General features: G+C 36.7%; 1 protein-coding gene across 1 annotated transcript in view; it reads left to right on the top strand.

Annotated features, from left to right (window-relative positions):
* ELP4 (elongator acetyltransferase complex subunit 4) overlaps positions 1-16,998 on the top strand; it is an 86,674-nt gene extending 69,676 nt beyond the window's left edge. The window contains exon 11 of the mRNA XM_039390505.1: positions 16,269-16,998. Within this exon, the coding sequence (XP_039246439.1) occupies positions 16,269-16,440 (172 nt within the window). The 3' untranslated portion in view covers positions 16,441-16,998. The remainder of the gene's footprint in view (positions 1-16,268) is intronic.
* The last annotated feature ends 1,088 nt before the right edge of the window (positions 16,999-18,086 follow it).

The following is an 18,086-nucleotide window of genomic DNA, read 5'->3' as shown; positions in this document are numbered from 1 at the left end:
TCTTGTTAGCCAACAGAACTGTTATGTATTTTTACTTAAACAAATAATTATGGTGTTCAGAAATATTTATACCATAGTTGTGTTGTCACAGTGGAAGAACACGCAGCAAAGTCACTAATGCAATTAAAGGTCACTTATACATATTGTAATGGGCTGCTCATTCCCAGGATCTGTGCTAAGGGTCAGTGTTGCAGCATGAAATGGATTGGCCTGTTCACTCTGTAAATAAATGGGTCAACTTATCTTGTATTTGCCAGACAAATAAAGCAGTTGACATATTCCCACTTTCTTACTATTAGAAGGCAGGTAGACTACGGACATCTTTTATAAACATGTTGGTTGGTAAAGACTAAAAAACTCTTTGTCTATGAGGATTATATTTTTCTCTGATTAGCAGTATTTTTTAGACAAAGATCCGTGGGCATGAGTTAGAAAGATATTGATGGTGAGTCTTTAAGAAGCAAAAGGATTTAAGCTCCATATTTGTAGTAGTTCTCAGCAGGAACTGAGTGCCACCTCCATTAAATGCTCTTTAAAGTATCACAGGTTTTAATAAAAAGATGATATTTCATAGTTGTATAATGTTCTCATCTTACAGAGAATAATAAATTCAATCAGGCTGTTACACAGTGAAACAGGTCTCTGATTTTATATGTCTCTGTAATTGCAGGAAAATAAAAATTAAAGCTGATAGGAAGTCACATTTTTTCCACCACTGGTCTGTGTCATACCTGAACCTCACTGACATGCACTGAAGTAGGAATACAGTCTGATAATGAAAAGAATGGGAGTAGGATGACTTTAAATCTCATGGAAGATGCGCATCCATCTGATCTACTTCTCTCAGTACTGGTTTTTATGGATTTGATTATTGATCTTTGGGTAGAAAGTGATTCAAACTACTCTTTAAACTAGGGAAGTGTAAGATAGCCACATGTAATACTTGGAAAGGGTTAAAATGTCATTTTGTAGGGAAACAGACCGAATGTCTGCTGGGACTAGTAACATGCTTAATCAAACGAGTTCCAAGTGTTTTGTTGTAACTTTGCAAAGTCAAGATTAAGGGCTAACATTTGCAGTCTTTTGAAAATATTAGTGGTTTTGGATGAACGTAAATCTGTACGAAAACCACAAATTTATGGTTTCTTTAAATTTTTCACCCATGCAAAAGTTGCTCCATACCATTTTTCTGATCTATTTATTTTGCTGTATAACGAAAAAATATTGCCCTTTATTCAACTGTTAACATACAGGAACTTGGGTTTTTTAAATTATTTTTATTAAGAGCAAACTAGTCCTATTGTTTTTATTCTGGAAGACTTAATGAAAGTGCCAAAAGGAGACAGGAAGAAAAAAATATACATACACTGCAAAGTACTGTAGGTGAAGAAGAAAAGTTCTATAACTGTTGTGCAAATACTTTTTGCTTTGGCCATATTATGAGGTATTATCTGTAACTAAATTCCAGAGTACATGTTATTTTTATATTCTTGGCCAAGAGACTTATGCAAAAAGTAGCTTGTCCTAAGCAAAGGCTGAAGACTACAGTGCCCAAGGCATAAGTAAACTTAGATTTGAGTCATGCCATCTTTCTCACTGTTGTTTTAGTTGCATGGGTTTATTTATTTATTTATTTTAGTTTGCTTGTTCTTAGTTGCATTTCATATGATTTCCAAAGGATTCTGTATCATGCATAATGTGCTTTGAAGTTTCCCATTGCATGTTGAAAACCAATAGGTTTTGAAATATCAAGTGAGACTGTCTCCAAGAAGACAAACATTATTTATTACAGTTGAAGTGGTATTTCTGGCCACCTTAACATTGGTACCATATTAACCCCCTCCAGAATAAGAACTTGAATTTGAATGGCATTGCCAAATAACACTTCAGCTCCCTCTTTCCTCATTCCTTTCTTCTGAGGAAAGTAATCAATAATTGTATAGTGTACAATAAAGCTTTTTATTGATGTCCATAAATACATAAATAAATGAATTTGGGTGCCAACTTATACTAACCATAGGCTATTTGGCTTTCAGAAAACAACTGGTAGCACTTACTGAAAACAGTTCACTTTAAATGTCTCATTTAAGGTATTTGAGGTTTGAGGAATCTGTGGTTTTTAGCTTATGAAAATACAGTCTGTGGGCTCTTCATCTACCTTTGTCATACTTCAAGTCTGCTGTAGCAAAAATTACTGAAGAATTCACTCTGATGTTCCTAAAATTCATGTTTACAAAACAGTTGCTAAATGGATTTACCTTTTTTCTCATACTAAACCAGTGATCTTTGAGTGGTGTGTCTGCTTGAGTCGTGTTTGAAAGTAACAGAGTAGAAAACAAAAATAAAAACCAGTTTATCACTTTTAAGTGGGAGGATGTGAGCATTGCTGCATGGGAGAAATCCATTTTATCTTGCATCCAAAACAGTGCTTGCTATTCCTAAAGTGACCTGATTGCTTAATATTGAAAGTTTTAAGATCCTTCGTAATCTTTGCTAAGGAGCTGTACGTTCCCTTGTTCTGGAAAAGACAAGCTTTCGTGTGAGGTGGAGGAATGCCTAGAGGTGGAGGACTTGGCCATGGTAGCTGAGTTTTAAGGAGATTTCTGAAGTCTCTGTGATGTACCCAGAATATCTCCTGGGCCTTTGGGCAATGGTGCATTTGTAAGCAAAACATTTCACGTGTTTGGGGAGTAGCTGTGGTGACCTGCCCTGTCTGCTCTGGCTCTAGACTCTCCAGCTGGAGCAGCAAAGAACTGTGCAGTTTGCAGATACACTTGGGCTCTGTGAGTGGCAGAAGAACTTTAACAATGGCAGTTGCATTCCACTGTTCTCAGTCAAGGATTACACTGTTCCAGTGTAGTTTTTGGACGTGCGCCCTTAGTCGCTTTTATTTATGAGCCAACACACAAGTAGATGAACAAGAGGAAAAGCTCTGCTTTGTGTGCTGAGTCTTACTGGCATTCCTTGCTTTGAAGGGCTTCTACATGCAACCTGAAGTTTGTGTGGTCTAAGGAAGGCCTTGTTCTGTTTGGATTTTTAGTTAAAAGGCGTAGGTTTGGTCCTGGATTGGTCGTGCTCCCTTGCAGGTGGAGACTAGGAGCCAGGCAGGCTGTGGTGAAGCTGCACTGTCCGTGCTGACTGAGAAAAGTCTGCTGGAAATGAAGCCACAGCTTGTACCCAGCTCAATGTACAGCATGTGCTGTATAGAATAAACACATCCCTGGGCCACTTGAGGAGCCATATGCTACTAACTGAGCAGCATTTTATTTTTGGAGCTTTGTTATGTGGTGTGATCCCTCAACTTCATCTCCCCCCTCGCTGACTTGTTACTAATGTATTGCTTAATCAATAAACACTGTAATCTCTTAAGACACTTAGGTCTTCAATCTAAAGCTCCTGAGGCAACACCATATACTTCTTAATCAGTATTTCTCACCCTTTGGTATAAAGCTTTGTGATTCTGGGCAGGTTACAGGCTTCCTCTGCTGCCTCTAATGCACTTCCAAAACCTTTTGCTACCAGAGAGCAGTGTGGCAGGAGTTCCATGAGCTTTTTTCTTGCTATAATGTAGGGGAAGATGGTTCTCATTCTAGGATGAGTGTTTACTAAGAGATACAAACCAGCGTATAACTTCTAATGCTTGTTGCTGTTAAAAATGGGAATTAATAAGAAGGAAATCTAGTATTTGCATTTAGATCTGATCCTCAATAGTAGCATAGCCATGGGCTGTTTATGCTTGGTCTACATCATCTAGACTAAAAATAGCCTTCCTGTCATTTTATTGGCAGAGTTTTAGCTACTCCTTTAATTCTGTTTAAAAATGGATAGAGAGAAAGACAGCATAAATATTGAATGTGTGCAGATATTCCAGTAAGTAACTAAAAGGAGATTCCTGATGCTTTGCAGAGCTTTATAATTAAATGGAATTCATATTTGGTTTAAGAGGCAGTTTTTAAATTAATATAATATTTAAATGTATTAAGTGTGGGGGGGTTGTATTTATATCATTAAAGTAGCTACTTTTAAATAGGTAGGCATTAATGTATATTTATTTTATTAGTGTCCTGCTTAGGTTTTGTTCTTTTTAGGTTTCCTTTACATTTTGATAAGGAATTACTGGCGAGGTATGTAATTTCTCATCAGTTAAATGAAAAACCACATTATTTCTAATTTTTCTATTAATAAAGTGAATTTTTGCAGAATAAGAAGACAAATCACTACTGCCTGCTAAAGTTTTCAGCAACAGTCTGAAAATTTCTGGTTTGTTATGGTTTTTGAAAACCTGTGGAAACAGTGAAAGAAGAACTGGCTTTTTTTTGTTCTGTCTGTCCTACAAAAACAGGGGCTGCTTTAGAAACTCTCAAGGCCAGAGTTACAGTGTAGAAAGTCACAGTTTGGAGATGGAAGTGCATCTGTGTTGGTTTTCTGCTGATCTGAAAAGGGCATTTTGGCTTCGAAAGAGCCCTGAGAGTTAGATTCTCGTTACTGAGACGCCCCTAAACCTACAAAGGAGAATTTTTACTGTGTTAGTAGAGTAAGGCTCTAAGGTAGAAAGGTTACAGTGAAAGGATCTTGTCAGTGGGTTACTTATAATCTTACATAAGAAGCACTTTTTTCCTTTGTCTGAACTAAAGATTCTACGTGTCCCATGGTCTTTTCTGGTTCATCTCCACCATGGTGTGAATTTGCATCCTTTAGGACAAGACTATCCTGCACGTTCAGTGTAGTTGTCTGTGCTCACACAAATAGGAATATCTGGAATAGTTTTTTGCAGCTTCTTTCTTCTTCATTATTTTTTTAATCCAGTTTTCATCTCGAAATTTTGTTGTTACTTTACAAATTGATCCAAAAAAATCAGCATTTGTTGAAGGTGCAGTCAGAGAAGGGGTGTTTGAAAGTTAAGTTACGTTAACCTGTTGCTTTTGTGGAAGGTTGGTGGTGGTGTTACAGTCGAGATGATGAAAAGAAAAGCAATGAATGCTTCAGTTTTTACATTAGAGCATCCAAAATAAAGTGAATATTTGCATTCCATCTGTTGCAAGTGCATAGCATTGGCACAGGGGGGTATCAGTTTTCAGAACTCATAATCAAATCGGAATATTTACTAGTGAAAATCAGGCATAACTAGAGTATTGTTACACGTACATTCTAGACTTTTGGTAAAAACATCTATAAATAAAGCAGATTTTGTAAAAAGTCAGGAATAGTCCCTTAGAGATTTTTTTTTTTTTAGAGAATAATCAGTGTTTACATGAAGTGTTTAGGATTGAAACTATTTTATGAGGGTTTTATAACCTTTTTTTTTTTTCCCCCTAAAAAATGGTATGGTTCCCTACAAAATTACGTTCCTAAAAGATTTACTGTCCTCAACATTAAAAAAAAGTTGTAAAATTATTTTCTATCTTGAAAAACCAACCCAGCCATTCTTGTTTCAAGTTTCATCTAATACATTGTTCCGTATGGTTGTATGATAAACACATTATTCCTTGAACAGGAATTAAGAGTAAAGCTGCCAGGAAGGGGTTTTGTTTTCAGAGTAGTTCCCGCCTCATGTTTTGTAAGAGATTTCATGGTCCTATTGTAAAGAGTGGATGATTTAAAACGTGTTCCCAAGATAAACTTTCCCATTGTCATTAATGAGGATGGATAATACTGAGTGACAAGTGCATTAGGAATGACACAGAAAGAGCTGTTAGATTTGTCAGAGCGTATCACTTCAGGCAATGAAACTTGAGGACATTCTCTTTTAGCAATTTTTTGCTATTTATTTAGAGAACCAAGGATTGTGATTGCTCACACAGGTGGATTTTACTGTTTAGTTCATTAAATATTTAGGTACCTTTGAAAAGGCAAAGGTGATAAATATGGAGCATTATACTCCACTCTAAGGGGTGCCAATGGCTGCATTGCTTACAAATAATTCAACAAAACTAATATATCTTTTATTTGATCTTAAAATGTTTATTTGGGGGATAATTTTTAATTTGCAATGGTTTTACCGAACGGGAGTATTTAAAGTTATATAATGAGAAATGCTCTGAACTGTCATAGTGAAGCTTCTGGGATAAAGAAGCTTAAAATTAGGACGCTATACATGTAATTTACATCGACTTAAAAATCGTATTTCTCCGTAGAGCAGGACTCTTTAAATATTTATCTCTGAATAATTAATAATGTATGACTTTTCCTGGTGTTTAAAAACCCTTCCCAAACTACAACACAGCCTATCAATTTCCATTTGGAACATGCAATTGGTCACTTTTTCGCCTTGATTCATCTTGCCTGGCTGCCAACCAAATTTCGCCTCTGTGTACCTTCTTGACACTAATAATGACTGAGTTCCTGTTCGTTTGCGTGCAAGATTTCCCAAGCGGCAGTTTGGGGCTGGGATAAACTATCTATCACGATTGCGTCCAACTAATCTGCCTCAACCACAACCACCCCGTGATTGAAATTACATTTGACAATTCACCTCTCCTTGGCGTGCCTGAGGTGAACATAGCTACAGACCATCCCCGGAAGGGCATAGCAGCTCCTCCATATGTTGGGGAGGATCCTTTTATTTGTGTCAGGAGACTTTTAGCAAAAGCATGTATAGGCGGGGATTTTTTTTTTTTTTTAATTTTTTTTTTCCCCTTAGACTTCCTCGTTTGCAGATGCGTGGCTGCTGCTTTCTCCTAACCACAGCATTTTGGTTTTGGGAAGCATTGTGGGTTTGGGAAGCGTTTTGTTATCTTTGTTTCGTTAAAACTCTTTCATTGAGGTGAACCAGTGCATCCAGTATTGGCTGTGTGGGAGATAAAAATCCAAGAGGCATTTAAAACATAACTTACTGTTCATTAGAACATTACGCTTTTAACAGACCAGCAGACATCAGACAAAGTACCTGTTACTCTGTTGCCCGTCACCAAAGCTCACACCTGCTTGGAGCATTTTGGTTATACAGAACTGAAGTAAGAATGGCAAAGCAAAATCGTCTGTCATCTAAGAAATCTTTTAATTCTTTTTCCAAATTGTAATTTTTTTCATATTGTGCATACTTAGTGGTTTAAAGAGCTTGTCTGCACAAATATGATCTGACAAAACAGACCCTTTCTTTCTAGGTAAAGTTTCCTTTTTTGCTAAGTGTTGTCCTTTTGGTATGAAGTCACTTTTACCATAATATTTTAGGTAACAGCCTATGTCATGAAAAGTGCTACTTTTCACTAGTGATGTGTATGATTAGCTTTATCAGACATAATTAATTTTTCAAATACAAAGTTTCTGAATAGTTAGAGTGATAAAGTTCTATTTCTAGGTAGATAATTTCTTTTTGGTTTTTTGCTGTAGTTTCAATACATTGATTTGAAGATACACTGTTTGGATATATGAGTCCCTTCCAGGTAGAGATATTCAATGATTCTGTGGCAATGCAGATATTGAAGAATTGAACATTCTGGAATATGTCTTGATTTCTCACTGTTTTGTGTAGCAGTGTGTTTTCGCTGTTATTTTTGTATTCCAACAGAGGAATTCCCCAGTCACATTGTCCTTTCAGATAAGTACAGTCCATTCTTGTTGCTGAAAAGGGGACTTTGGGTGGCACACTCGTAAAGGCCTCACTATCAGCCTCGTTTTCTTTCTGACACAAGCCGTACTTTTCTCCTTAAAACTGAAATGCATTTTTAAAGCACTTTCATTCAGCAGATTTGAGTTCAAGCTGAATTAATAATCTTTCTGAAATGCTTGACAGCTGAATGTTGTACGTGTATCTATTTTAGTTGTGGGGAGGAAGGTAAGTAATGTGGGTATCATGCTTTCTGCAGCATTTCCAGCCAACAAGTCCAGAAGAATCAGGACTCTTTTGAATAGATAAATCATTAATCTTGGTAACCAGCTGCTCTGAAGGCAGGGAAGAATAACTCAGCCACACAGCCATGCTCAGTTCACTTGTTGCAGTAGCAGTGTACTAAACCTACCCGTAATTTAGGGCCTGCTTTCCATATTTACTCATTTATTTATTCTAATTGAGTTTTTCTTGTGTGTTCTTTCCTGTGGGACATCCAGAGCTTTAGGTTATGACTTCCCATAATGACATTCCTCGTTATAATAGTTCTTGTGCACATCAGAAATAAGTTATACAAAAATGAGATCTTTATCAGGCCTCTGCTGTAATGTATTAAATACCTGTACTGGTTTTGTGGTCTATAAAGCAATATTGAAGGGTTTTAGGGGTGACAGAGGAGCTCCATCCTGTTACCACTGCAGTGCCAAAGAAATTAAGGGAGAATTTCCAATTTGAATTGGTGGGGTCTGCAAATTCATCAATAGTTTAAAAAAATGAAAAGGTCACATCCTGCTATTCATATTAAAGTAAGGATTGATGCTGGTTAAAGATTTTTCCTTTAATCTTGAATGAAAGGAGTTTGATGCTGAGTTATGTAAATTCCCAAAACGAAGCATGAATTATGAAGTATAAATTTCAGTGACTTAGACGTTCTCAATTTTTATGCAAAAACTTACAAATCAGACATGACAGGCGAGTGCAGAATTAAAAATAATTTTAAAACAAGGAGCCTAGCAGTCTGGGATATTTTTACAATACACTTAAATCTAAATCTTGAAACACTGGTAAACTGCTGGTTCTTAAAATCATCGTCTATTAAAAAATGTTATTTTGTTTATGATGACTTATGAGTATATATCTGCTTCTCTTGATCAGTTCCTTTGTGTTGGTCTGAGGCCTTTAGGGACTTCTCAGGGCTTAGATTTCCTTTTTTTGGTTGTAATATTCCAGTTTGAATTCCTTAGATAGTTTCTATGCAACAATTCCTTGTCTATCTAGAAGTGTATGGGACAGATTCTTTCTGGGGATGCTGAGTGGCAGTGACTGAAAAGTCAGATTGCTGGGTTTATAACATGCAGTTTTTGTGTTCTGGCATATTCACCCATATTAATTACCCAAGAATGGTTTGTGCCTAATGACTTCAACAAAAACATAAGATTAGTAATGTTTTAAATACATGGTAACTACCAGCTACACTTTTTGGAACTAATTTTGTTGACCTCTTCCTAATTCTTAATAATTAGCCTTAAAATGAAGATTTATTCTTTTTTACTAAAGAATAAATCAAGATACCTTGTTATCTGCATAAACAAATTCACAAAATAAATAACTATTTTAGTAGCCTTCTGAAGTATCAAGATGCCTTTCAGTTAGGATGAGGTTGTCTCTTGGAAGATGAACAAATGAAAGTTTCCCAAGTTCAGATTAAATGTTACCTGAACATTTTTTATATATACTTAAATATAAAGTGGAAGATTGAATAGTAAACTTTTTTATCATAATCCAGCTCCTATCATGCTCTGTTGGATTTGGGATTGCTGGGTCCTATGGCTGTTCATGCATCCTAAGTAACTACTACAGTTGTGACAGCAATGAAACTTGTGGTAAGAAGTCATCAAGACGTTGAAACATCATAAACAGCAAATAAAGTTGATGCAAACCTAGTCTGTAATTCAAGTCTGTAATTCAATTCCCCATCATTTTGCATATCTACACACGGTGTGGTGATTTGTAACAGCTTTGTTATTATAGAAGTAATAAGAGATCACTACACTGCCTTTGTACTACAGAAACATGATTTTAAAATCCACTTGAAGTTAAATTATTGGTTTCAGAGACCAAAAATAGAATAGATTTTTTAATTCTACTTCAAAAAATAGTATTTTTTATACAAAAGAGTATGTAATTCTCTCTGTCATGTTGATAAAACTTTACAAATTATCTATCCTTTGAAAAACCCTTAATGAACCACACATAATTGCAATTCCTGAGATATGACAGATGTTAGGAAAGTGTCAGTTTGGACTTTCAATTGACTAAAGACCTCATGTCTTCATCAAGAGAGCTATTAGAAAATATTTCATTAGCAGCATTCATACAATAAGTTTTAATGTTGGGATGTACTTTCTATATGGTTTCACACTTTGTAAAAATGGAGTACATGTGACTAAATATAAAGTGCTAAATCAGGCCACATGGGCAGTGGTTGTGATGTGTATTTGTTATATAATTCTGTTTATACCTTTGAGCTGTAATCGCTGCTTTTTGGCTGATGTTCCCATTCACCCTGTGTTCCCCTTCATGTGCCCACCTTCCTCATGTTTGTTTTAAGAATCACGATAGGAGTAATCTTGCTCTTCTTGAAGAGTGGACTATGTCATCTTAAAAGATCCCTTCCAACCCAAAGCATTCGATGTTTCTGTGACTCACACAAAGACCCCAGATATTGGAATGCCTTCAGCAGCTGGATTAGTGCCTTAACATCTTTACTGCTACACCTGATTAGTGACCAAACTCGTGGCTTGCTATGAATATGAACCCATTAACAAAAGAAAGCCAAATAGTCAGTCTTATGTCCTCAAGATTCAAAGGAGGATTCTCTGTCCTCTGGGATGGAAGTTCAGCTGACAACCAGAACTTCAAATCAAGCTGCTTCAAGTGCTGTGGGCACTGCCACTGACTATTTCCTGAACTCCATGGCAGCACAGAGTCCTTGTGACTTGGGAGTGTTGATTTGCCAAAAGAAATGCAATTGCTGGTTAGAAAACTGCTGTTTGATGAATTTTTTCATTCAGCTCCACAGTTGATGAAAGTTCTACATGACATTAAAAATTCTAGGCTTATCCTTAGATGTCTTTGCTTCTTCACAGAGCCCACGAAGACAAAGACACAAAAAAACTTTTTGCACGGACTGAAACCTGTTCCTCATGAATATTTAAAGACTGGCTTCAATCACAAAGAACAGAAAAACTTATCAATCCAAGCACTTTTATTGATACAGGGCTACTGATTCAGGTGTTTCATCACAGTGCCTTCCCTCATCTCAGCACAAATCTATGAACAATTTCCCATTTTTGGTTTTTTCACCTTGAGTCTTCTGCTGTTCTAGCACTTTTTTTGGAGATAGGTCTACTTAATACCATCAAATCTTGCTGCAGATTATGAAAGAGAGATGATTTATGGACACTGTCATCACTGCTTATTCAGTTCATTTTGTCATTCTGCTGTTACACAGTTCTCATGTCCTGTAATGTTTAGGGACCCTAGTTCCATAAATCTGGTTTAAGAGGACACAAACCCATTGTCAGTGGGAGTCAGGAAACAACTGAGAGCCAAGGATTCTTACTCTTAAGGATTTTTCTGTGCACAACAGAAAGAAGTAAGTTGATCCACCTTGAATTTAGGCTTCATTTGCAAGTTCAGATCCAGGATGATGATTCTAGCATCTATATGCTCATTTTTAAAGAGGGGGTTTGCTGTATTTTGATACGCAGGACATCTACTTCTGTTTGCTTCTTAGTGTGTCATCAGAGATACATTCATATTATAGTGAATAAAGACTCTTGTTGTTGGACTTGTCATAGTTCCAGAAGTTCTACCAATGTAGTAGCAAATGACAATTGTTGATTTGGATTACCACACCTCCTTCTCAGGACACAGGAGGCTGATTGGCAAGGAACAGTCTGTCATGGTGCAGCTTGGACTGTGCAGTAGAGTTTAGACCCAAGGGTAAACAGTCAAGGTGTGCTCTCCCTGATGTTTAGGCTCTCAAATTTAATAGGGCAGGGATGGACAAAGTAATCCTAAGACCATGCCTTCACCAAGATAGAGTTCAGGTTGGGTGGAGGGGCAGTTAAGAGACTGGGTTTTCGTTCTATCATTCTATCAAAACACACAAAGTGATATATTTATGTAATGTCTTGTAGATGACAGCAAGTGCAAGGTGTGCAAACCCAGCTTCAGTTGATGTGCTCGGATACTTTCATTCTAAAAACAATTATTAGCATTTGTGAAGCTCTGTTGTACGGACAGTGATAGGTGTCTGCCACACACACATGGAATGTACTGTGTGTTTCTGTTTAATGGGAAGCAGTTGACCTTTGGACTGGGACACTGCCAGTGAAGTGCTGAGCTGCTGGACCTGGACTGGGATATCTCATCAAGTGCATAAGGGCTGTGTACCACTTGGCTGAATGGAGATCACAAGAAAAACATCTGTTTGCCAGATCTCTGTCCCCTTTTCTTCCATCCTTCGTGCTGAAAGGTTTAGGTTTTAGTATCCCAACCGTGCCAGGCTCTGTACAACACCACAGATGATGAGTAGATCTCGCTGTTAAAGTAAAGCCCTTTTTCCCTTGCAATGAAGTTCCTTCTCATCAGTAGGAAGGGTGATGTGCTGCTTTGTTGAGTGAACCAGGTTCATTTGTTCTCCTAAGTCTGTCATCAAAACCCAGATCTCAGTCCCTGTCACTGGTCCCATGTCTTAGCTGAACAAAAGCTCATGGTATAACTGTTCCAGTTTCTCTTTCTTCTCTGGTAAAATGCCATTTTCCTACGATGACCTCTTCCTCCAGCAGCCCCTCAAGAACCTTCAATCTTTTTCCTCTGTGTGGTTGCCTTCTTCATCTTTGCCAAGTCCTGCAGCAATCAGAAACTTCTTGTACAACCGAGACGTACAGGAAGAGGAAAACCCTTGCATTTTCTCCCATTTCTTTTGCAAAGGGAAAAGAAGAAGGAAAACAGAGTCAGTGTCAGGAGAGAAATCTAGAGAAGAGTTCTGCAAGTTGTGTCTTTTGACCCTGTTTGCTACTACAAGTGAGACTCTGCAAGGAAAATTAATTTTACTGTGGAGAGACCTACACGTACAATACACACCCCCTGACTCCATCTCTAATCCTTTGGCTGCAGCAAGAATAATGTTTTACATCCCAAACCTAAGAAGAGAAAACAAGAAATAGATTTCACAGATAGTGAGTAAGAATGCTGCTGTTTAAGAGGTGATATTTAAATTGATGTTAAATTGCAAGGACCTTGAAAACTAAGAGATGTGGTTTGTGTTTGCTTCAGCAGTGAAAAATGGGATAAAGGAAGGGCAGAACAACATTGGTGTTCCTAACCAAAATCACTGGACTAGAAAAATAATCTTTGCAGTAATGTTTAGAATATGTCTGGATTTATCAAGATGATAAAGATTGCAGAGAAACAACTCAGATCTTTGCAAGGGAAATATAAAATATACAGACCCATGAGAAAGGATACATATTAGGAGTGTTCTAAGGGAAAAAATATTGCTTTCTTCTTCATTTTTATGATGCTATTTAACTTTTGAGAAATGAACCCTCACAGTCTGAGTTTGCAGTGTCTAAGTGTTAGTGTTACACTATTATGAGATATCCTGTTATCTCTTCAATTAAATCTCTTTGTGTCCATTATCATAGCCAGTATTATGTAAGTCGTGGATCTGTCTGGGGGTTTTGGTACTTCCACATCTTTTTTTGGTTCCTTGGTTTGACTATCAGCTTTCAGCTGCTGAGTTCTCTGCAGGAATACTGCATCTCCCCTGACTGTTAATGTACATTTGATTGAGGCCTCATCTGATTTAGAAGTACAGTTTTCATGAAGAATGTTTTCAGAAACACACGACAACCAATGTCAGCTCGATCTCTGTGTCCTGGTAGCCCTCACATAAATGAGTCAGAAAAAGCAAGTGACATAAACAAGCAATGTAGTTGATTTGCTTCCTGATTGGCCTATAAATAATACTTGAACTGTCTGATTTCAGAGCCCTGTGGAACAAATGATGTCAGAGTTAGCAGGAATATCAGACAGCCCTGAAGAATTCCATATATATATAGATAGATAGATAGAGCTATATAGATATATACAGCTGCCTGTACCAAATGGCAGAGGATAGATAGCATTATCAGGCTGAAGTTCATCATGGGCATTGACTCTGAGGTGTTCTAGTTCAACATTGTGATTCAGCCTGTTTTTCTGGCCTTCTGCCTTTAGAGGAGCTGTATTTTGACTGTAGGCAGTTTCCATGCAGTCATTCACTCTCTTTGGTAGTCTGCATGAATGCTTCATGCTCAGCTTTGTCTGAAAATCAGATCAAGCCAGAAAGTTGTCTAGAGTGTGAAGCAGTTGTCATTGCATGATGCAGTGGGTGGGAACAGGTAAATCACTACAGGTTCTTTTGTGTACAAAGGTTTCTAAACTGTTAGTTTTTCCTCCTATCTGTAGAGCATAAATGTAGTGAGAAGTAACAAAAGAGTAAGAAATTAATGGGATCTGAGCTGACAAGGCTGAACACTTGTTGGGGTGTGGAAGGAAAGAGAAAGGGAAAAATAAGGGGTTCAGTGAGTTGTAGTTAAGAGGTGAGGACAGGAGAAAACACCACACAGTGAAAGAAAGTGAGGACACAAGGAACAATGAATTGAGGCTTCAATTAAGATTATTAACTCTATAGCAGGTTTTTAATTCATTCTCTTATAACAGTGTCGGGGACAGGTTTTAGGTCACCCTTGCCTAGCAGAAAGGTAGTGATTATAATTCATTGAAAACAAGGTGGGTGGTATTTTTAACCACAATGCAAAACAGCCATAACATTTGAGAATGGTTGTTCTGCTCAGATGTCTTGATTTGTCTAGTAAATTCGTCTAGATTTGTCAGAGCTTCAGAAAAAAACAAAGTGCTTGTCTCGGTGGTTTTAAATTAATTTGTTCTTGCAACTGGGATTTAACAGTTCCTTTGAAGCAATTATTATTTTAGTACAAGTGTATATGAGATGCTACCTGTCAATGAGTACTTGGGGAATCCTCAGTATGCAGATCACTGACCTGATAAACTGAAACAGCTCCAAGGGAGTTGTTATGGTCTGTCGCATCAATGAGTATTTAGGGACTCTTTAATATGTGGATTATTAGGACAGTAAAAACGTCTGCAGCCCATTGTGTCAGTGCAGCTGTTCCACAGGAGCGTTACTGCACAGCCCTACCGAGTGTTGTACAGAAATAGTTGACTAAGCTTGTGTAATAGCCATGGGTTTGCATTAAACAAGGGTATTTTTTGAAACATTTTCCCAAAATAAGAAATTCAGGCATTAAGCCTCATGCTAAACTGGTTGGGTTTGGGGATTGCATTTATAAAAATTGCCATTTTTCAACTGCACATCAAGTGAACGAGAAATTCTCACGTTGAATTCTGTGCTGGTTCCTTCCCTGCTTTTTTGTCTGCAGTTTAGGAAGTAAACAGCAAAACTAACAGAAATTCCCCCATTCAGAAATCTCCATCCCAAGAACAGGCCAGGAATAAGTTATCACATAAATAATCCAATTTTTTCAATAGTTTTCTAAGTAAAGCAAATTTGCTACATCACATGAGCAGATCCATGTATGAAGTTGGATTCTTCATACTGATCTCAGCAGTGTCAGAAATTTGGGTTAGATTTTGTCTTGATTTTTTTCTTCCTTGAATTTTCTTCTATAATTAAAAGATTACCAACTTTCTTAAAAAAAGATTCTGATCATATGTACATGAGTAAAAATGGTGTTAGTTAGAACTTTGTAACCTGGTATTGAAAAGCAAAATTTGAAGAGTTAAAAGAAGCTGTGTGAGAAATTTATACAGGAAAATATTCATGATATTCACAAAATCTTGCATTATCATCTTGTGTGCATCTTCATTAACTCAGATCTCCAAACTTTGTTTATTTGAAGCATTCTTTAGGCTGTACTTGCTACTGTGGTTAAAATAAAATTTCCTTTTTTTGGAGCAGTGTTTCAGAAACTGTTAAAGATGCTGGAATATAGTAAATTTGCTATTACTTAGGGATAGTTTCATTTTTCTTGTTTGACACAAATTCATTTTTGAATGCTGAACCAAAGAAATTAGTTTCACAGATCAGATGGGCTTCTTGTCAGAATGTATTCCAGGTTGGTATCAGTCACTGTTGTAAATTAAGCAAAAGTTTAGCTGTTTCAATGTTTTAATGTAGTATTGGTAATTTTTGTTAAAATTTCATATGTGCAGAAGAAGAATAAATACATATTAAGGTAATGTAGATGCCAAAGCTGCAAGTATGTAATGAACCCTATGAAAATAGGCTGTAAAGTCCAAAGTCCTTCACTTATAAAGTGCCATTTTTTTCCTGGATTTTTTTTCTCTAGATAATTAACATGAGAAAATGCTCAGTACTGAACTTAAGCGGAAAAATTGTAAATGGTATTTACTTTCACGTGTATTTACATCTAAAGGGAGGTTGTATACACGAAGCATGAAATTGCAGGTTTTGATGTCAGAATTTCCGACACGATTTTTCCATTTGTCAAAATCTACAATAAAAAAAAAAAAAAACACCACGGTTTTTCGAGTACATGGCCTAAAACTGCTGGAGAGCTGTCTGGTTTGTAGTGGTCCCTTCACTGCTCCCTTTCTGCCACAGGGGAAAGTGTGGAACACAAGGAGTGCACGCTCATGTTGGAAGAAACCCACTGCAAACATCCTCCAGGAGCCCGTGCATCGTTCCCCAGCGTTCAAAAACACATCTTAAGCCTAATGTTTTGACTGAACAATGGAGAGAGAAAAATAATGTGTCTGTCTTAGAATACTTTTAAAACCAAAATCTGATTCCATCTCTTGTTCTTTGTACAGTCATCCAGAATAGTTCAGTCTGTTTTCCAGTCAAATTAACACTGAAGTAATTATGCAAGCGCGGCTTTGGTTTTATGACTGACAGCAGTGGCTGGATTTGGGAGCTTTTCTCCCCAGTTGGGCAATAAATTAAATTTGAATTTTGCCCTTTCTGAATTAAGATTTGAGAACCTGAAGATGTAGTGGTAGCATTTTGAGCGCAAAATGGTAATTTTTGCCTCTTACTCTGAGGTGAGCTGTGAAAAGCAAAGACTTATTAGGAGGAGTTGTCAGCATAAGTTTACACCTTTGATCTCCAGTGAGGTTCTCAAGGTTTCTGGCATTACATTTCTTATTTGAAAAAATATTCCATTGTATCTATTGAGGTTCTCCAGGTTTCTGGCATTACATTTCTTATTTGAAAAAATATTCCATTATATCTATTAATAACACTCTTAGAAAAATAACATGTCATGGTAACTGCCAAATCAAAAAGAAATAGATGGAAAGTAAGAACAATAAAATATTAGTAAAAATAACAAGTTACTGTGTCTGCTGGAATGATATGAAATTATCACTTTAAGCAAATTGTTGGGATAAAAAATGAACAATCTGTATACATTATAGAAAATTTATTAGTCTTATTAAGCACTCCAGATCCAGAACTTTTCCAGAGTCAATTTACAGTTAAAAGGTGGACTTGATATTTAAATGAAAATTACTGATGTTTGCATTACTATCTCAGTGACAGTGGTAAAATTTCCTTAGGATAGGTTAATCAGTGTTCACAATGAAATTCATGCCGAAATGCATTTCTCAAATGTACGTAAGGCCTGCTTCCTCCTAAGGCAGAGGTACAAAGTTATACACTGGAAGAAATATAGAGTTGGCTTCACACTGTACTGCTCTCAGGAGTGGTTGTTTATGGATGCTCTGCCCAAGTCCCGAAGCAGCAATTACTGGAGAGATTTTGGATTATGGTTTTCATGATCTGATCTTTTCTGGGAAAAGAAGAAGAGTATAAATGTAACACACTCTCAGCTCCATTTTAAGAAAGCTAAAAAAAAAGACCTGTAAAATGTATTGTGATATTACAAAGGGAAAATGGGTGGATTTATGAGGGGGGTTTTCCATTCTCCTTCTTCCCTTTAGTCTCTCCACGTGCCTCCAAGACTGTTTTCCTTATCACCTTTGAAATCCTTTATCTTTCATTCCCACTTCCCATTTTTCTACATTTTTCTACACCTGTCGTTATGAGGGTTTTGTTCTCAATTTTTCTCTTACATGAAAATATGCAGCAAAATTAGAATTAATATATACAACTGTATTGCCTGCAAAAAAAAATTTCCTTGCTTTAAGGAAAGTACAAAGATGAAGACAAAACTTTTAGGAGCAATGAGTTATAACATCATGAACAAGTGTATATTCAGTTCAGTGGGACAGAAAACCTAGACTTTCTATTTTTTTTGTAGTTTTCTATCTTTTGAAAATATTTAAGTAGCTTTGTTTATAATTGGAATTATTTACTTCAGTTTACTTTGGGCCTCAGTTTCACTCTTGTACCAAAAAAAAAATAAAAAATACAGATCTCACAATCAAATTACAGCCAGAACCCATAAACTCAAATTTT

This window comes from Pipra filicauda, unplaced genomic scaffold, assembly GCF_003945595.2.
Source record: "Pipra filicauda isolate LSUMZ 115617 unplaced genomic scaffold, ASM394559v2 scaffold82_size2718185_pilon, whole genome shotgun sequence".
Lineage (NCBI taxonomy): Eukaryota > Metazoa > Chordata > Aves > Passeriformes > Pipridae > Pipra > Pipra filicauda.
Note: the sequence above shows the minus strand (reverse complement) of the source record. Positions and strands in the feature narration are given on the sequence as shown.